General features: G+C 39.4%; 1 protein-coding gene across 2 annotated transcripts in view; it reads right to left on the bottom strand.

Moving 5' to 3' along the window:
* SLC44A5 (solute carrier family 44 member 5) overlaps nt 1-21,587 on the bottom strand; it is a 91,553-nt gene that overhangs the window by 20,142 nt on the left and 49,824 nt on the right. For both annotated transcript variants that reach the window (XM_080601549.1, XM_080601548.1), the window contains exons 4-12: nt 20,760-20,844; nt 17,121-17,205; nt 13,231-13,359; nt 12,381-12,441; nt 10,643-10,766; nt 9,351-9,434; nt 7,378-7,490; nt 6,788-6,919; nt 3,840-3,939 (exon numbers count right to left, since the gene is read on the bottom strand). In XM_080601549.1, coding sequence (XP_080457675.1) covers nt 3,840-3,939; nt 6,788-6,919; nt 7,378-7,490; nt 9,351-9,434; nt 10,643-10,766; nt 12,381-12,441; nt 13,231-13,359; nt 17,121-17,205; nt 20,760-20,844 — 913 coding nt within the window. The remainder of the gene's footprint in view (nt 1-3,839; nt 3,940-6,787; nt 6,920-7,377; nt 7,491-9,350; nt 9,435-10,642; nt 10,767-12,380; nt 12,442-13,230; nt 13,360-17,120; nt 17,206-20,759; nt 20,845-21,587) is intronic.

Genomic DNA, 21,587 nt, shown 5'->3' with positions numbered 1-21,587 from the left:
CTGGCAGGAGCTGCCACCCATGTTGAAACAGTTTGGTCCTGATGGATAAATCCTGTGGTACAGACCCATATTGGAGCAGTTCTTGAAGAGCTGCTGTCTGTGAAAAGCCCATGCAGGATCAGTTTGGGAAGGATGGCATCCCATGGGAGGGACCCTACGCTGGAGCTGGGGCAGAGATTGACTGTGAAGGAGCGGCAGAGATGAAGCATTAGGGATTGACTGCAGCCCCTGTCCCCCTGTGTTGCTCAGGGGGAAGAGGTAGAAGAGGGTGGATGGAGAGGCAGGTGTTTTTAGTTTGCTTTTATTTTCTTACTGTTCTAGTCCAGTAGTGATAGGCAAAAAATTATATTAATCTCCCTATGCTGAGTCTGTTTTTCCTGTGACAATAATTGGTGAGTGATCTCCCTGTCCTTATCTCAACCCTTGAGCCCTTCCCATCACATTTTCTCCCCTTTTTTCTTTGAGGAGGGGGAGTGAGGAAGTGGATGTGGTGGAGTTCAGCTGCTCAGCAGGGTAAAAACACCATTCTTGTATGTGCCATAAATGAGTGGTGCTGGTGTTTGGCTATTGGAAAGCAGAAAGAATAATAAGCCTTGCACTGTTGACAGCTTAGAGAACCCCTTTGTACATCAAGTCTGATGTTTTAGAGGGCAGCAGTCTACTAGTACTTTTTGTGGCTAGAATGTAACTAGTGAGCAGGAATTTAAGCATACTAATTGCTACTCCACCAGGGACTGTTCCTCTTGGTACCATGGTGTCTCACAGGCTAATACCTTTAGCTTGGTATCTCACTGGATGTGATGGTGAAGAGCATGTTTTTTGTTCACTGAAGCTTACAGGTTGGTTCCCTTTACACTCATGTACCTCTTCCCACTTGTCTAAGTTTTCTTTCCAGTGACACCATAAGCTTATCACAAGCTTTTTCATCTCTTACTATTGCTCACGGTTTTTCTCTTATAACTTGTGGTACTTTTGATACCATTTGTTTAATAAGAGGCAGTTTCCAAAATATAAAAGGAGACAAACTTATTCAGCTTCTGCTGCTAAACTAGTAAGTAAATGCAGAGGGTGAGTGAATGTGGGGAATACAAGGGAACTGTCACATGCAATCAAGATGTTAAGATCCTGAACATGTCAAATTCCATCCTAGTCTATGGATGTAAAAGTACATTAAGAGTCACAAAGGACGTCATAGCTTTTATGCTTTCTGAGAAATAACCACAACATATTAGCAGTGTTCAGCATTTAATAGGCCTATTTGTTACTACTAAAACCACAGACTGTTACTCCAGCAAACTGACTGTTAATTGTCTCTAACTTTGGATTTTTGTATTATAATTGCAATATTTTTAAAAGAATAGTTAAAGGGTATTGAGAAACATAATTTGATTTACAGTCATTAGCAACTTATTTTTCATCTTCCTGAATACAGAGCGTGGTCTGTTAGGCTTACAGTAATTAAATAGTGTTTCTTAGAATCACAGAATATCCTGAGTTGAAGGGACCCACAAGGATCACTGAGTCCAACTCCTGGCTCCATACAGGAACACCCAAAAATCAGACCCTGTGTCTGAGAGCAGTGTCCAAACACTTCTGGAACTCCACCAGGCTCGGTGCCATGACCAAGGGGTCCCTGGGGAGCCTGTTCCAGTGCCCAACCACCCTCTCAGTGAAGAACCTTTTCCTAACCCCCAGCCTGACCCTCCCCTGTCCCAGCTCCGTGCCGTCCCCTTGGGTCCTGTTGCTGTCCCCAGAGAGCAGAGCTCAGCGCCTGCCCCTCCGCTCCCCTCGTGAGGGAGCTGCAGGCCGCCATGAGGCCTCCCCTCAGCCTGCTCTGCTCGGGGCTGAACACACCAGGGGCCTCAGCTGCTCCTCACAGCTTGCCCTCTAGACCTTTCACCATCATTGTAGCCCTCCTTTGGATGTTCTCTCATAATGTCTTATGTCCTCCTTAAATTGTGGTGCACAAAACTATACACAGTATTCAAGGTGAGGGCTGCACCACTGCTGAGTAGAGCAGGACAAGCACTCCCCTTAACCAGCTAGCTCGACTGTGCATAATGCAGCCCAGGATACACTTGACTCTTTTGGCTGCCAGTGTGCACTGCTGACTCATATTCAACTTGACATCAACCAGAACCCCCACATCCCTTTCCATGGGGCTGTTATCCAACCTCTTGTCCTCCAGTCTGTACACACAGCCAGGGTTGCCCCATCTCAGGTGCAGAATCCAGCACTTGCTCTTGTTAAACTTCGTACTGATGGTGATTGTCCAGCCCCCTAATTAGTCAAGATCTCTCTGTAAGGCCTGTTTCACCTCATCTGTATTCATGAGTATAAAAATATCACCTTCAAGTGACCTCTCTATGCTGCTGAAAAACTATAGAATGTTACTACTTCTCAGCAGGAAGTTTATAAAATATTTGAAATCCTCCTATCTGTCAAGACTACAAACAAAGAATGTTGCAGGGTATTGAAAGTGTTCCCTGGTTTTAATGAACAGGAATTAAAATATATAGTCTAGTACTGTCCAGTTTAACTGCTATGCCCTAATTGCATAGTAGCATAAGAAATCGATATCTGACTGCATACAGAAATTCAGTATTTGTTAATCCTGTCACAAAAATCCCAGATCCTGATTCCTGAAGATCACAGTGCCAATGGAGATGGCAGAAAACTGTAAGCACGTGCACACAGATAAACTCAGAGTTAAGTCAATGTGCTCTAACGACAGAGCTCTACTGCCAAGGAAGATGCTTTCAGTAGTTGCCAGTCAGACCTTTGCCTATTTGAAATGAAATCCAAGGGCCTGATCTTTCAAGTCCTTTTTCCCTTTGTTACAAACCCAGTTTTAAAAATAACTAAGCATATCCCCAGGGAAGTGGTCACGGTGCCAAGCCTGATGGAGTTCAAGAAGAGTTTGGACAATGCTCTCAGACGCATGATCTGATCTGATTTATTTATTTATGTATTTATGTATGTATTTATTTATTTATTTAGGGAGGTCCTTTGGGGACCCAGGAGTTGGACTTGATGATCCTTGAGGGTCCCTCCCAACTCAATTCTATGATTGGCACTGTAAAACATATGAACTACTGCAAAGTCTATACAGATTTCAGGAAAAACAAAATGAAGAGGTCTCCTAGGTCTTCAGGTAAAAAAAAACATGCTCTGATTTCCTATTTGCTCAGAGCTGAAAAGAAGTATCTTGGACTGAGCCATTTTGCAATGTCTGGTAATGGAAGTCTCCTTTTCTCTCTGCAGATTTATGCATGTCCACACTGTGTGAAGCCAGGAGTTGGACTCAGTGATCCTTGTGGGTCCCTTCTAACTCAGGATATTCTGTGGTTCTGTGGTTCTATGGTTCTATGAATTGGAGACAGAAGAAGGCAGTCTTTTCTAAATAAAAGTCACTGTAAAAAAAAAACACACCAAAACTCCACCACCTGTATGTCATTTTGGAGACTGTCCACTTACAGAGCAAAGTTCGCAGCAATAGGTCCCCAGGCTCCTCCTATTATAATGGACTGCATTTAACATTTCAGCTGATATACCTGTTTGCACTCAGGATACATGGAACCACTAGCTGTATACGTACTTTTAAGGCAGGAAACTGAGAGCTAAGAAATGTCTTATTGCAAAACAGAAAGCTCTTATAAGCACAACCTCTTTAAGAGAGAACCAGCATTCCATATACTACCTAATGTTCTCAACATACCCAGTGTTGTGCTTTTACTCTCAACTTTCTGCTCTTTGTAGTGCAAGATGAAACTCAAGAAGAATATACCCTAGAGATCATTTAATAAAGTTAAAAGTATTTTAAGATCAGACAAACATACCTACTACCTTCCTTCAACAGTGCAATAGCAATCCGAATCCTATTCCTTAGGAAGATCAGCATCAGTATTATTATGACCTCAACAACACAAAGTATTATCACTGTAAATAAAAAAAAAATAATAATAATTTATCAAGAATCAAACCAATACACTGCCCCTGTAAATTGCTTTTTTTCCTGCCTTGCATTTTACACTTTCGCTCATGAACTCCACTAGATGCTCTGCTAGAGCACTTCTCCCTTTCATTCACTGCCGCTGCAAGTCTTCAGTTCTATTTCACAGTTTTGTAAGTGCCAGTGTAGGGCAATTCTACATGCAGGGAATTAGAATATATAAGACCCTGACATCAGCATTTGTAATTTTAGATGAAAAATGGAAGATAGCATTCTCAGGCAAAGATAAACATCCACTGAAATATGACCGTACCATTTGCCCTTAAATACAGTTTACCCATAACAAACCATATTTTTCATAAACAAGCATTTTCCATGTTAATACTTAACTGCTGCTAATTTGTAGTATCTAAATATAGTAAATAAAATAAAAAGGAGACGATGAGTTAACTCTTTCATGAAGAGTGTGTTTCTCTCATGCATATTGTTCTAACATTTAAATGCACTTAAATCAATAGTTTTGTTTGAGTATTAACCTGGCATGAGCTCATTTCACTTCACATGGAAAAAAGAAGGAGAAGGAGAAGGAGAAGGAGAAGGAGAAGGAGAAGGAGAAGGAGAAGGAGAAGGAGAAGGAGAAGGAGAAGGAGAAGGAGAAGGAGAAGGAGGAGGAGAAGGAGGAGGAGAAGGAGGAGGAGAAGGAGGAGGAGAAGGAGAAGGAGAAGGAGAAGGAGAAGGAGAAGGAGAAGGAGAAGGAGAAGGAGAAGGAGAAGGAGAAGGAGAAGGAGAAGGAGAAGGAGAAGGAGAAGGAGAAGGAGAAGGAGAAGGAGAAGGAGAAGGAGAAGGAGAAGGAGAAGGAGAAGGAGAAGGAGAAGGAGAAGGAGAAGGAGAAGGAGAAGGAGAAGGAGAAGGAGAAGGAGAAGGAGAAGGAGAAGGAGAAGGAGAAGGAGAAGGAGAAGGAGAAGGAGAAGGAGAAGGAGAAGGAGAAGGAGAAGGAGAAGGAGAAGGAGAAGGAGAAGGAGAAGGATAGGACAGTTCTGGACAAATTATTTGCACCTTCCTGTTGTGCTGCTGGAATCAAACTTCTGAGGTCAGAGAACTGAGAGTGGTATACCACACAACATTTCTTAGCCGTGTTTGAATCATAACCCAGATTTGGTTCAAAGAGTCTGATCAGTCTGATTTCTATTTGTGTCAGTTCAAAACCTACTTCTGCACTAGAAAGTAAAATAAATAAATAAATAAAAATCTCTGCACTTCATCTGGATAAGACAGGGTCCTGAAGCACATCTCTTCAGACTCTGAGACATATCCATTAACTCTGGGTGATTCAGATAGTTAGACAACATCTAAATGAGCCCAGAAGTTGGACTCGATGATCCTTGTGGGTCCCTTCCAACTCGGATATTCTATGATCTTATGATAAACCTGTCCAGCAGCTGTGGATGGTTGCACACAGTGGGACTTGACTCCTTCAGATGAAACCAGGAATTTCTGTAGAGGGAGAGGAAGACAGAAGGGATAACTACTCCTAGGACTTGGCTTGCCTGGAAGTTTGCAAAAGGATATGGAGATTGGCTTTAGCTGTCACAGCTAAGACATAGACTCAGAATCCAGACAGAGATATACACAGATACTCTTAAAACATGATTACAAATATTATCGGCACCCCTGGCCATCATAACTGCAGGTGGCAAGTAACCACTGTGATGCTCAGAGCCACAGATTTTGTTCTGAATAAAGTTTTTGTTACATGCACTTTAGCACCTATTTTGATGGAGTTCCTCACGAAGGAAAACATAATCAGTTTTCTTTAAAGTTGGTCTCATTTCAGTTCAGTTAAGTTAGTGTGACTTTTCCCCTTGTGAAAAAATGAAAGCATTGTTAGTACATGATGAGTTCTAGACTAGGACTGAGAGGACCTATATTTTCATCAAGGATATTTAACTGGTTTGCTGGGTGATTTTGGACAAATCATTTGGACAGTTCCTGAGTACCTTAGGTTACTTGTCTGAAAGTGACACTGACCTCTAGATAAACTACACATTGGCTGCTAAGAATCAGGCAGCAGAAGGGACTGAAGAGTTACAAGGAAAAACATAATACAGTCAAAAGGCCCTCTAGAGATAGAATACTAAAAAGATTTGCCTCAACAGTACATAGGAAGATGCCTCACAAGCTCAATGATCCAACGAAAACACAAAGCAAAGAATGGAGATTTAAGCAATATACTGTTCTATTAATTCAGCTAACAGTTTTTATCTAGGCTATGTCCCATTCACCATCCCAGTTACAGTGTCCATGTGCCTTCTAATAGAGTAGAAACTGCAATGCAATTAATATTTGCCACATATTTGTTCTCTCTTCTGCCCCTCCTTTCCTGGGGAGGAATGTGCATGTTTTCTTCTTCCAGTAGAATTTTATTTTAAAAACAGATGCACATGACCCTGTAAGAGAAGGCAATGAAGCACTCTTGAAAATAAAGATGATGAAATTTGTGAAGGGTCGTTCCACAGTCTTAGTGCAGCCTCCAAAAAAAAAGCAGTGATCTGATCATAAAGAGTTCCACAAAAATGTGCATAGTTATTAATCTAATTTCTGTCTCTCCCAGAATCATTATTCACTGCCATCAGCAGTGTGATTGCATTATTTCCTTTTCCAAATACACTACTATCCTTTCTAAAACCAGATATTTTGCACAATACAAAGAAAAAGAATTCTTACCTGTCTGAATGACATGTTTGAAGGAGTTTTAACAAGGCAAACACTGCAAAAAGACAGTGATTGATTCTCCTGCATATCCATTAATTGATACAGGTTTTAAAGGGCACTTACTAAATGCTAGCCATGTTTGCCTCAATTGTAGGTACACTCTGAAGTCTGTCTGGAATCCGATATCATAAACAGTGAGGTCAGATCCAGGTATGCCTTTGAGATGATCATACTCCCAGTAACAATGCCAGATGCCTTTTAAGAAGCAATTAATATAAAAAGTGTGTTTCTGAGGAGTGCAAAGACAAGTTTTTAAATATATATATATATTTAATATTTAAAATTAATTTTAAAAATAATTTTTACAAGCCAAGTGTTATGTCCTCAACATGTCAGTAAACAAAAATAAAAAATGCATTACCGAGAAATTAGTGAATTATAAAATCACATGTAGAAAAAGAAATATCAGTGCAAATGAATATACATTAAGCATACCATAGGTAAATAATTCAGGTTACTATATCTGGTGCTGTCAGCACAGCTGAATTCTTACTAAGTTTCACCGTCATTTAAGCATTTGTCACTAAACTGTGTCCAAAACTGAGCATTACTTATCCCAGTTGTACCATTTAATTGATATGATTACTGATTTTCCTTGCTCACATTTAAGCAATAAGGAAAAGTAGCCTCAGAAGCTAGAAGATTACACCTACCATAACCTATAATTCCAATCACGCCAAAGATGAAAATCCAGAAGAGAACCCCAGCTGTGAACCTCAACAGCACAAGGAAGAGCAGACTCACAATCATTGCAATGAACAACCCACTGGAGAGATAAGAGACAGAAACAAGAGGGGAAAAAGTGTGAGAATCTTCCCTTTCTTGCATGACTGTTACTCCAAGTGAAGGTCACTTTGTGTCATATGAGAATGATTTTTAAAACTGTATTTCAAAATCTTCGTTATGAAATACATCCTCTTGGATATCATCTGCTATTAGAAACCAGTAGCTTAGATATGATGATCTCACAGGGCACAGCCAGAAATGTTTGTATCCACTAGGTTTTCAGCTCAGCTGAATGGGACTAGCACCAAAAATGACTTTTTAGTCATTTACACCAGCTGAACAACTCACTGCCTTTTTCAGGACATAGAAAGTTGAAATAGAGGACTACCTGTGTGGGAGGAGGTTGCTTATTTATGTCTTCCATTAAAGATCCCTACTTGGAAAGGAACACTTTTAATAAAGTGACATTCTAGGAGCTTTTCTAAACAAAGATAATTAAGTTTAGGAAGAAAAACAGTGACTATTTACCCATCAAAACAGGGAATGATCAGGAAATTGTGATGCATAAAAAGAAACTTGTAAGAGCTGACTTATAATGACCCATCAATGGAATCCCTATGAAACATATCTACACACTATTTTCTTTTTCTCAGGTCTGCAGCAGGGAAATACTTATTCTCATTACACTCCCAGAAGGCAAGTCAGAACGGAAAAAACAACTGCAAAAAGCCTTTTTACTTTTAGGTGAGGCATTCTAAAGCAATGTGAATAATAATTCCCCTTCAACAAAAATCCAGCTTAGATGATTTAGAGAACATTTAATTTCTCAGAATTTTTGTAGGTGTTATATCAGAATTTTGTATTGAGTACATACTCATAAAAATTTAAAACATCTTGCCTGTGTTTGATAACTTCTCTTCTGAATGTTCCCAATATTATTAGCCAGTTACCAAAGACAGGACGTGGGACAGCCTGATCATACAGAGTCAAAAACGCTGAGATGTTTTGGGCCAACTAAGCCAGATGGGCAGAGGGACAAGAAATCACCTTATATTTTAAGTCTTTGTAAGCTAGTCTTACATCCTTGCCCCTAAAGTCTTCCTAGCATGAAATATTTTCACTTTCTGAATGGCTTGTTTGAAACTCAGAGCATGTTCCTCAAAACAAGTTGTAGTTTCGGAGCTTACGGTTCTGTTCTTGAAAGCAGTAGGCTACCTGTGCAAATATAGACAGTAGCCTGCTTAAATCTCTTTAGATATACATGAGTCCTAGTAACACCAAAACTGAGAGCATGGTAACAACTGTCCTCTACAGACAGTCTGCCTTAAACTGAAGCTTGAAGTAGAAGTAGCTCACCACTACTTCTGTTTCAGTGCTGCATTTTTACTGATTGATTAGTGAATATTAATTGCAAGACAAAGTTAATATCATTACATACTTTTTGTTCTTGACATTGCTTTGCCCACTTAATCGGCACTAGCAGATTTATAATAGATTTAGCTATACATTGAATTGGCAGTATGAATTTAGAAATTGTGTTTTATATAAATACCAGTGACACTTGACACTTCAAATTGGTTTGAAAGTCTGTAAGAGTTTCAGTTTTGGAGTTACCACACAGATGGGCCCTGCAACAGAAGATATCACCTTCTATTTTTCCTCATAGAATATTAAAACCTACTCCACATCAATTGACATTCTATGTATATATGCTGTGCTATCCTTACCTCATGTATGAAATCATAACAACATTACCATCATGTGATGACAGGAAGTTACAGTTGCTCCTTGAGTTTAAAAGTAGGATTGGTAACAAACACATACATGATCCATATTTTTTCATTTCCTGCACACTCCAAAGGGTGTTTGGAAGAATTACAAATTCCCATTAAAAACTTACATTAGTATCCAATACCAAGAAATGGCATAGTCTTCAAAAATTTTCATTCCAACTGATCGTGCATCCAAGACATTATTGATGCCGCTGAGAAAAGACAAACCAAAGAAAAGGTTGCTTTGGGTAAAAAAGCAGAATTTATTTAAACAACAAATAGGCCCAGTCAAAGAATTTGAAATATCATTGCTAGTAAGAAGATCATAATACTATTCTCCTGCTTCATTTCTCTAACTACACCAACATCAATCGAAATCATGCCAAAGAAAATTCTTCTGAAGTTAAGAATCCTCAAAAAAACCCAAAAACCTGCATTAAAAAGTCTATACTGTTCCTGATAAAGCTTTACTAGAAAAGCTCTATGAGTGCTGATTATCACCAGCTTTATCACCATAATTGCTTATTATGTCACAAGAAAATCATGTGTTATTAAGATCTGCAGTGTACTAAAAGCCACACATTTGTGACTCCAGGACTGCTAATAGTAGAGAAGCAGAAAAGAGTACAGTGAAGATAAAAGTTGAATTTATGGATTTTTTTCCTATCTCACAAAGTACTTAGCCACATTCATGTTTTCCTAAAAGGAAATTAAAAATTTGGTAAGACTACACAATGTGGTTGTACAAGCCAGAAGAAGGGAACTTTACAGGTGTGGGTGTTATCAGGGTTGGTAAGGTGCTAGAGTGTGGCAGTTTTGGATTGAGAGGCATGAAGAGGTACCCCTGTTCTTCAGACAGGATGAGGACTGACAGAAGCTGGAAAAGTTCAGCTATTCAGTATTTTTTTCTCATCCTGGTTAATACCCAGGACTGGAGGTGCTAGCTTTCCATCTGCAAGGGAGGCGTTATCATGCATCAGAGCCCAGTACAACACTTTTTGACCATTAGACATATTCTTAAAAACAGGAGCACCCTTAAGAGGTGAAATGCCCATAGTAAAGACCATCATTGGAAGGAATAGCCAAGACCGAGAGGGTTTAATTTTACGGCTTCTTTAGCTTTCTTTAATACTAATTTTTGCTAGGAAAAACAAGAAGAATGATTTAAAAACTGAAAAACAACCACTTTGAGACAATCAAACTAAAACTTTTAGCTCCCTGCTCATTTTTTTATAACACAATGATGGTTTCCCTTACTAGAACTATGCAGGTGCCCAGGCATAGAGACCATTTACTAGTAAATCTTGCCTGGTTACCTTCAGCCATTTGCTACAACAGATTCCAATTATTTTTTCAATTCCTAAATTATTTTACAATTTTATAATGCAGCAAATGAGAGGTAAAGAACAGTAAAACCTACTTTGCAGCTTCCCTGAGATCAGTTACATTTCTTGTTTTCCCTCTTCCATCTCTGAACGTAGTCTGATTTGCCACAGTTAGCACACCATTCTTTGTTGAGAAGTCTGGGAAGCATCTCTTAAGAACTATTCAAAATATCAAAGCAAAGGATGCACATTACATTTCATGATGAGCTCCACTTTCATCACCTGTTTTTTGCAACAAATTCTAACATATTTAAATCATTTCAGATTCATAGTCAATTGTTTTACACTTGATGATCTATTGATACATTGCATTTGACAAATATTGGAAGAAACATTATATTCAAGATAATGTTTTTATGCTCTGGGGCTTTTTGTCCTATGTTTGTGTAAGTTCAGGCATGATGGGAGCATAGCTTTCAACTGGACATTCTAGGTGCTACTAAATAACAGTAACAGTATCTGTAGCAGTTTAAGAATTTGTAATAAATACAGAACTTACTCTCTGCCAGTATCTAGGCAGCTTACAAATACTGCTGCTTCTCAAGTATGTTATTTACACAGCAATAATCAAACCAGCCCCCGGGGACAGACTCAGCATGACTGGTCACAAATGGTACTAGCACCCAAACCAAGACATAGCAGCAAGCCTCAGTGCCTCATATGCCAGATGACCTGCAGTACCAGATATTATCACTAGATATCCTTGGAGAGGAGAAAATGGAAAAGACAAACTAGGTGATGATTGTAAAAGAGAGAAAAGGAGAGATGGTTACATACTTTTTTATGTTGCCTTGGTCTTTGCTGCAAGAAGTCCTGGTTTTCATTTTGAAAGGAAGAGCAGGTCACTCCTCCAACACAGCTGAACTTGAACTTTATATAAGAATTCTGTGCTTCCTTTATTTAGTTCTAATATATATGGATGCCAGAGTTCAATATTCAGTCTAGACTATCTATTCTACCAATTATTGTGAGGATATAATTAAGTAACATGTCTCTCTTCCTCCCGTAATCTTTGCCCCCTATTGTCATCTAAAACAAGATAATAGCTTTGCAAATTAATTTTCTGCCTTTTGGGTGAGCACATCACTTTTAATAAAAATTCTTTTCTTTATTAAAGAGAATCCATATTTTCTCTTTTTGATAACCTGCCCCCGATTTACATGATGCCTACTTTAAAGCATGGAAAAATAAACAGCAATTTCTTATTTGCATGAGTTTCTGGGTCAGTGGCAGATACTCTTGATGTTACACTTCTGTAGCTGAGATCAACTCTGAGATCTGTGGTTATCTACTCAGAAATACCTGCTGACCAGAGTGACAAAAACATCTTTTGGCTCCTCCATTACTGATCTGTATGCCATGCAGAGCCAGCATCATAACTAATAATTGAGCTGCATTGCAATTGGGCTCAAGTATCATTTGAACTTTAACAGCTGGCCATACGATCCTTCTTACATTCATGATATTTTCTTGATGCCAGTGGGGTTGCTTGCTCACACAATTTGAAATGTAGATATTTTTCTATTAGTGACGATTCATGAACAAAAAAGAGCTCATCTTTACCTGATCACATGCTGAATGTTCACAGACAGCAGTTAGAAAAAAAATAAAAATCTTTACACTTTCAAACTGTTTAAAACTGAATAATAGTCACTATCAGATAACAGACAGCTCTTAGGGAGCTTGCCACAAACTACTTTTCAGATCAGAGTTGTGCTTTAATGTGAACGCTAACAATCTGCTAAGATGTGCGTAAGAAGTACAACCACTCACAAGGCCTGCTTGGAATGATCATCGAAGGACAATCTTCATCACGTAGAACTTGAGCAACAGACTAAAAGGGGAAAATAGGAATGCTGAATACATAGCAGAATAACTAAATGCTTTTCATTTCTCACCCAGTCTGAGAAAATGTCCCAAACTGGGCTTTGTAGCCTCCTCCCCGAACTTGACCGGTGGAGCTGCAATATACATTCATGACATGAGAATCTAAACTGTCAGTGTGATTTGGGAAGACTATTTTCTTTGCCTTTTTTGGTGTCAAAAAAAAGAAAAGACCTGCTCATTTTGTATCTTTATCTAGGTCCGAGGTGACTGGGCAGTTGTTCCTTGCCTCCTCTTCACTTCTTCTCTTAAAGAAGAGTAAAAATTTAACACAATTTAGTTGATTCACAACATTTTTTAAAGACGGGAGAAATATTGCAGTACGCTTCAGTGCAAAATCAATTATATCAAGGATAGATTAAATTTTCCTAGCTAAAAAATATTGACTATGCAGCTGTAGATGATGCAGCAGCCTTAAGAACTTGGTTGAGACATATTCTCTACTGCTGTGGAGTACCTAACTACTGGAGACTTCCTTGCCACAGTACTGCACCTACATGGGTAGCTGCAAATATTCTTGCAAGCAAACTGTATCCACTAAAAGAGTGGGGAATTTGGTATGCATACAAGACCTAAGCCTTGATTAAATCAGTATCAAACCATACATACAGGACAACTCTTTATATTGTGAAACAGGAATAATTCAAAGCTCTGATACATCAGAGCCCAGTAAAATCATGCATATTACATACTGCTTGAAGAAAAAAATGTATTCCATCACCTTTTTATACATACACACCTTGCGAGGATTGTTAAAACCAGGTTTGCAGAACTGCTTGAAGTAATTCCACTGATCTGGTTTATATCTGTAGGAGGCCTGAACATCAATATAGGTTGCAAACCTGTCTGGGCACTTTGAGACACAAAGCTGCAAGAAAAGAAAAGAAAAAAAAGAGTAAAGATGCACTGGGAGCAGAGAAAGATAATAAAAGTCAACGTAATTAACAAGAAAGAAAAAGGCCACCTATAAAAGTGCACAGTTCTATGCAACTGTCTGCAGCAATACTGTAGTATATAGGAAGGGACACAAGTTTTGCTTTTGAATTCCCAGATGAATAATTCTGAAACTGTTTGATAGAATACATTTCAAAGTCTCTCCTCATATCTGGCATATCAAGCCGCTCTCCCTATCTTCTTAGGTTCTACATATTCTGGTACATATGCAGAGCTTTAAGTCTAATCAAAACAAAATTTCTTTTTGAGCACCAAGAAAAAACTGGGGGCCTTCCTCTGCTGCCATCAGCAGTAGTGTATATAGAATCATAGAATCACAGAATATTCTGAGTTGGAAGGGACCCACAAGGATCATCGAGTCCAACTCCTGGCTCCATACAGGAACACCCAAAAATCAGACCCTGTGTCTGAGAGCAGTGTCCAAATGCTTCTTGAACTTCACCAGGCTCGGTGTTGTAACCACTGCCCTGGGGAGCCTGTTCCAGCACCCAATCACCTCCTCGGTAAAGAACCTTTTCCTAACACCTAGCCTGACCCTCCCCTGTCACAGTTCCATGCTGTTCCCTTGGCTCCTGTCACTGTCACCAGAGCACAGAGATCAGTGCCTGCCCCTCCACTGCCCCTCTGCATGAGGCCTCCCCTCAGCCTCCTCCTCTCTAGGCTGAACCAACCAAGGGACCCCAGCTGCTCCTCATATGTCTTGTTCTCTAGGCCCCTCACCATCTTCATAACCTTTTTTTGGACCTTCTCTAATAATTAGTTATATGAGCCAGGTGGTGCAGTAGCTATTTTCACAGGATATATGTCATTTCTTTCCATTACATTTATAAGGAGAACTTCACTTAAAAAAAAAAAAAAAGTCTCATGCAGCTGAAACTAAACTACCCTTCTACAAAATTTCTTCAGTCTAATACATCTCCACAGATAACATTCAAGTTAGGTGTGTATCACTCAAATAAAGGTAACATTTTATGACTGACTAACAACAAATCTCCTCCAATTACAAAGCAAGTGAGGTTAACATTCCAGGAATGAAATTCACACTGCAGCAGGTACAGCCAGTATAAATGGGATTTATATGAGAAACTTAGGGAAGGCTGGGGTTTGATGAATGTATCCACTCAAGAGGTTCTGATTAGGTAATGGAGAAGCAGCTGCCCTAGAACACAGGCTCTAAAGGCTTTCCCAGTCACTAAAATCATGCAAGTGTACAGCTATGCTGATCTTTTCAGTGTCACTAATTGCTGTGAGCCAGTTTGACATCCATCTTCTTAGGAAATTTCAGCCTTTTCCAGAAGGCTGTTCTCTGTTTCCATAGCTGTGCTATCCAAACACCCTTTGCAAAGCTCTGCTACCCAAGTACCAGAGAGATGCCATGTGCAGTTATATTTCACCTCAAGGGCATTCCGCCACATACAGTTCATCTAAAGGAATTTTGGGAAAAGATCTTGGGTTAATCCTTAGACTAACAGGCTAATCCTGGAACAGGCTAGAGGCTAGATGCTGTAAGAGGATCTTTCTTGATGAGTACTATGGTCCTGTGGACTACCCAGAAGGCAAGGAATGAAGAAAGAAGAGCTTTTTCCTTGTTGGGCCAACAGGTGACTATGAGTATACACTTTATCATAACCTCAGTTTCCCACCTACGAAACAGGCAATGAAATCTGTTGTCTGTGGGTCCAGTGAACTGTAATAACAGTTTGTAAATCCAGTCTTACTCTAGAACTGAAGCTCTTCCCATGCCAGTTCTTGTTTGTTTTGTTTGTTTGTTTCTTTGTTTTTGTTTGTTTTTCTCCTGAACTATCTTATGTGAAAGGGACAGGAATGCAAGATCTTCTCTGCAGTTCAAAAGAGGTATTATCAAAGAAAAGTTTCTTCAGTATTTTCACAAAAGACCAGGATATTAAACCTCTGCAGCACCAAACAGCATTCAAGAACATTCTCAGCTTTGGAGATGTATGTCTGAAAATAAACAAAGTAACTATCCTCCCTCCCCCAAACTCTGTTTCAAGAAGTATTCCACCTTTCTTGACTCACAACCACCGCCAACTTGACCACAGTACTAGTCAATTCCCACACAATGACTCAGTATTTCTGGACAGGCTGAATTGTTTCAGTAACAGAAGAGTCCAAAGGCTGCAGGGTAATAGTGCTGGTGTCTGATTGTGGGTAGGTGGGGAATCCTGAAACAAATTTGATGATGATAAAATTTCCATTCTGTCAGCACCTGATTAGTGTTAAGAGGGTTCTTGCACTCCCTTCCTGGAGATATCCATCTCTTCAGCTGTATCAAATAGTCCCTGCAGTCACACTAACTGATGGGCCAGAAAGATCTAGCAAGGACTAGGATCAGGAGTAAGGACAAGCTGGAATGTAGCCACTTCAAAATGACAGTGAAATAAAAAGATAATTAACATATGTAAACTGGTTACTATCTAACAGCCCTCATCCAAAGTAGCACTGGATTTCACTGAATGTAGTCAAGCTGACTGAGACCAAATTCTATCACCTAGTTCATTTATACACTACAATTACTTTGGCAGCAAGGGTGGATCAGAGCAGTCCTGCTCCTAACACCCAATTTAATCCCAAGACATAATTAGTTGCTTTCCAAAATGAACCAATGTAACTGTTTGTACAATTGAATTACTGAAACTTAGAATCACAGAATATCCCAAGTTGGAAGACACCCACAAGGATCACCCAGGCCAACTCCTGAGTCCCCAAAGAACCACCCAAAAAACCAGAGCATGTTTCTGAGAGCATTAACCAAACACTTCTTGAACTCTGGCAGGCTCAGTGCCATGACCACTTCCCCGGCAAGCCTGTTCCAGTACCTGACCACCCTCTCAGTGAAGAACCTTTTCCTAACACCCGGCCTGACCCTCCCATGTCCCAGCTCCATGCCGTCCCCTCGGGTCCTATCGCTGGTCACCAGAGAGCAGAGATCAGTGCCCATCCCTCTGCTCGCCTCGTCAGGGAGCTGTAGACCATGATGAGGTCTCCCCTAAGTCTTTGCTTCAGGCTGAACAATCCGAGTGATTTCCGCTGCTCCTCATACCTCTTGCCCTCCGGACCCTTCAATTGCTCAGCAAAACAGGTCAATAAAGTGGTCTAATTTTAAAAAGATCAGAAGGACAATTTTAACCCACATGAGTTCAGTGACAGGGATTATTTTAGCTTCACAGTAAGTTGCAGCACAGTTAAGGGAGTACAAACTGTGGCATTAGCCAAAAACAATCTTTTTTTCAATTTTGAAAGCACCATAAGATCTAACTATACCCAGAAATTGCTCTCACTGGGGATATGTACATTTTCTTGTACACATCCAGCTTGGAAAATCCTCGATGTTAACCAAAATTATTTTTTGCATACACTTACTACTACTGGACAGCTGCCTGTGATAAATTCATGAATAACAAATTACTTTATCCAGCTAGACAGACTTTTATTCAATCCTGATCCAAAATAGACAATCTTATACATTCCTATTTATTTTCTTCTGACCATCACAGGTGACAGATACTGTATGCTACACATGTCATCTATAAAACAATCACATAATGTTTCACAGGACATGAAGAGCAATTTTAAAATCCATACAAATGTATGTCTAGTTCCTAAGCACCATGACTAAGAGGCAGGGAAAATATCTTAGCTCTGTATTTCACTCACCTGTGTTGTAGGGCACTGTAGGTTTATTAACACTACTGGGCTGGCACATTTCAGAATGTTAAAGTAAAACAGAATGGTCTTGTTCCTATGGAAGAGGATATAAGATAATTAATTTTATAAATATGGGTGCTTACACATCCTACCACACCAAAATTTATAGCATAAATTGGTATTTTAATTCCTTTATTCAGAATAGACATATTGCAAACACAAGACAAAAAACAAATCCCAAACAGATACTGAATGTTCTATACCATGACATCTTTTAAACCAGAAACTTTTTTTTCTAAAGAACATTAATATTGAACAGTTTTTCCACAGCAGGAGTTTAAGCTGAAACAACCCTAGGTACTATAAGAGTTAGAAGGTGTCTGTAGTTCTGCCTCTAAAAAGTGAAAAACTGTTTGGTAAAACACCTCTGCAAAACTCTGTGGTTCCTTTGCTTGTGCTGAATATATTGTGTATGTACTGCGTATAAGAAATATTACATCGTGAAAGATGATTACTTCGCTGAGCAGAAGGTGGCACCAAAATCAATCAAAAGCTTTTATGGTTGGATACCGAAAGCAGCTAGCCAGGAAACGGAATGATTGTAGAATCTCAAAACAACGCTCATAAACCTTATTTGATATAAATAAAGGACAGCCTGAGGGTTTTGCACCCCACAATCCCCACACTTGACAATTTCTGGAAATTGGGACCTTGAGGTAGCTGTCACCTCAGTTTGGATTTATTGAAAACTGATGATTCCAGGGCCTCGATGTCTTTCTTGTAGTGAGAGGCACAAAACTGAACACAGTACTCAAAGGACTTGCCTTTCATGAACCCTTGCTGACTGGGCCTGATCCCCTGGTGTTCCCACATACATTGCATGATTGCATTCAAGATGGCCTGTTCTGTCACCTTTTCCAGCTCCGAGGTCAGGCTGACAGGCCTGTAGTTCCCTGGGTTCTCCTTACAACCCTTCTTATAGATGGGCATCACATTAGCAAGTCTCCAGTCATCTGTGACCTCTCCAGATGACCAAAATCACTGATAGATGATGTAAAGCAGCCCTGCAATCACATCCACCAACTCCCTCGGCACCCTTGGGTGGATCCCATCTGGCCCCATGGACTTGTGACAGTCCAGGTCTCTGTTTCCACCTGAACTGTGCAGGTGGCTTCTTCTGCTTCTTATGCTCCCAGACTTCCAGGTCAGGAGGATGAGCACCCTGAGGATAAGTGGTCTGGCTAGTAATGCATATATCCCCCTGTAGCCTGTGATGTGCAAGAAAACACAATACAACATTGTCTGAGCCACCACTGATGCCAACTGAGGCAATGCAACACAGAAGGAGCTCTGCCTTGGGAATAGGATGGATATACTAATAATGAAGTGCTTTTGGGGTAACCCCCATTCTAGGACATGTACACTGAACTGCTGAACATGGTTATGTCTACAAAGCTATTATATAGCAAACTCCCTTGTATATATAGCAATCATACACTCAAGCTCCTTTTAAAACTGGGATTAGCTCAACTGCCTGACATTTTAGATGCTTAATTTGTTTTCAGTGCAGTATATTCTATTATGTGCTGTTTAACAAAACACACATATTAGCAAATACAATTCACTAGGTGTTATTTCTTCAAATCAAAAGAACAAAATTTTGGACTGAAATGTCATCTTTCTCCAGTAGTTTCTTGTGAGTATTTACAGTCTGTAATCTTCTCTAAGCCATTAATGAAACCTTTTTTTTTTTCAGATGTGTTAGCCCACTTGCTGATATTACCAGCAGAAAAGAAAGATTAAGCATATAGATAACATAAGGAAACAGCCACTGAAAACTAGGTCTGTGTCCACTACAGTGAAATACTATTGTATTCCATGATTACACTGTGCTCTGTAGAAGGCAAAACAAGCTTACAGATTACATGAAGATTAATGGATGGTTTACAGTGGAGTATGAAGAGGACTAAAAGATACTCTTATGATAAAGTTCCACACAAAGATTCTACACAAAGTAGAATTAATTTGAAAGCACGGAATTCATTAGAGTTCAACTCTTTTTTTTTTTCACAAACTGTGAATGTTGGCTTATCAGCTCCTCTTTTCTACTCCTCAGTGAGATTGCTGGGGATGCTTGTTCCAAGCAAAAGACTCAAATCACCGAGACTGTCATCACTTGCCAATTCAGAGGTCTCATATTAAGCCTTCAGGGACTTTGGAAAACCATATTTATAGGTTAGCCTTTCTTATGGTATCCATAAAGGACTGACAAGCACATCCCACACCTCCACTTTTGGGAACCAGAGGGACTTGTTCAGATGAGCCTCCTGGCAGGCCCGAATGCTAATATTGCCATAACACTCCTCCTTTTCTAGTAAATTATATTGTGTATCTTTTGGCTTAATTTTTTATAAAGAACTCCTCCATGTGGCAAATAAAGTACGGACTGGAAATCATGGTGTAAGAAATAATTGAAGACTTGAGTAACAAAGAGAAAGAGGCAATGAGAATGGGTAATCAGAATTAAATCTGGCTACATGCCACACACTTGGTGCATGGATGCTGTATGCCCCAGACCACCAAACCTATTTGGCTGCTGCTTCCCATGGACCAGAGAGGGGGCAAAGACAGAGCAAAGAGCAGAGGAAGCGGAACACTTTTGCTCCTAGTTCTTTCTCTTCATAGAGGAAGAGGACTCTTCCGGCCACTCGCCAACAACTGTTAGGAAGAATCTTAGTCAGAGAGTGTAACAGGTCTTGTCCTCTTACAGTCCCTAGCATTTCTGTTTCCTCTGTAAAAAGAGCTTGAGAGGATACAAAGTATTAGCTCTTCCTCTCTCTCCTGCTTCCACTTCCTCTCTACTGCTCCCCTCCTTTTGAATTTGACTTTGGGCAGTACCTTCATCAGCCTCTTAAAAAAAAAAAAAAGCTCTTACATTTTGTTTCATAAAAAAGTTTTAGATTTTCAGAGAAAACAATAATGTGACATCTTTCTTTCCTGAGCAACTATTTTCATGCAGAAATACTCTGTTGATATTAACTAATAAATTTAATTCTTGTAAATTCAAATCTAAGAGATTAGGAAATTGAGACAATTAAACAGAGCTGTTTGGCTGGTATCTCCAAGAAAGGTATGGCTACAGCTGCCTGACTATACATTCTGCTCTCCACTATCCCCAGATAAGCAGTAGCAGAAAACAAGACCTTTACCATATGCTCTTTTATGGTATTTGGAGCTTATTGAGAGAAACTGAGAACCTGGCTACAATGCTTTAAGGACTACTCTTATCCCAAGGTGGACAGAAGAATTTCTCAAATGGTTATTAAATATCCTAAACTTTGCAGCCAGAAGCTGAGCCAGCTAGTCACTTTCAATGCTATTAGTGATGCAATCAGCTATATTTATACTTTACCAAAAATATTCTTTGAATGAGAACAACTGCACTGCAGTAATAATTTGTGTCTAGATTTGCACTGAGCGATTAATCTATTTATGAACTTTATTTGGAATAAATACAATAAGAGGAAATCAAGTGTTGCTGTCTCTTCAGCTTTGCACAAGAACCACTTGCATAGAGAGGATTTGAAACCTCACTTTTTGTTTGTAGTGCATAAGTCATAAAGATAGGTGTTTGGATTTAGTACTCACTCATTGAAGGTGTCTTTCTGACCACAGAACTGCCCATAGCTGTCAGTTGGATAAATCACTTTCCTAGGATCACCGTGCACCCAAGCTGCAAATACACACATATCTTTTAACATTACAGTCAAGTGTACAGCAATAACTTGATAGTAGTTGAAATTTACTAGCATGCAAATGTGTCACCTCTCATGTATCATTTTAATTTTTGTTGATTGCCTCTGAAGAGTATTGATTTGTAGATTTCCTAGCGAAAAACTAAAATAAAAACAGAACAGAACAAAAAAAGCTTCCTTCATGACTAGCCCATGACTAGTCTTTGAACTACTGACTACCAATTGCTGATCTGCCTTTAAGTCATAGAAATTTCATTTTTCTAAAGCATCATTTGAAAGGAAACTATAGTTCTAGAATATAATTCCTTATCAGTACCCTGAGCTAACACACTAAAATTAGGTTGCTAGAGAACACTAAAAAAATCCTGTAACAACCATTTCCTTGTATCTGTATTATGTGTAAAAGATTGCAGGTATTACGAAGTTTTCAGTCCCAGCCTTCCCTCTCTTGTGCAATACATTACTGAATGCCAGAAGCCAAACTTTAGGTTTTGACCTATGCATACTACCTTGAATTTGCTTCTCTGTAATTAAACCATTTTCTCTCCACTTTGTGGCATTAAATTTAGCCAACTGTGAAACTGTCATTTTCCTCAAGGTCACTTTGGTGAGAATAATAGTGCTTATGATAACAATTATTATATGTGCAGTAGAGACAGAACCTATACAAGATCTCAGAGCAGCAAATTACAAATCTAATGGAATGTTTGGGACAGATACG

Source organism: Anser brachyrhynchus (genome assembly GCF_964034855.1).
Source record: "Anser brachyrhynchus genome assembly, chromosome: 8".
NCBI classification, from domain to species: domain Eukaryota; kingdom Metazoa; phylum Chordata; class Aves; order Anseriformes; family Anatidae; genus Anser; species Anser brachyrhynchus.
The sequence above is the reverse complement of the archived record's forward strand: the minus strand, read 5'-3'. Positions and strand labels throughout refer to the sequence as shown.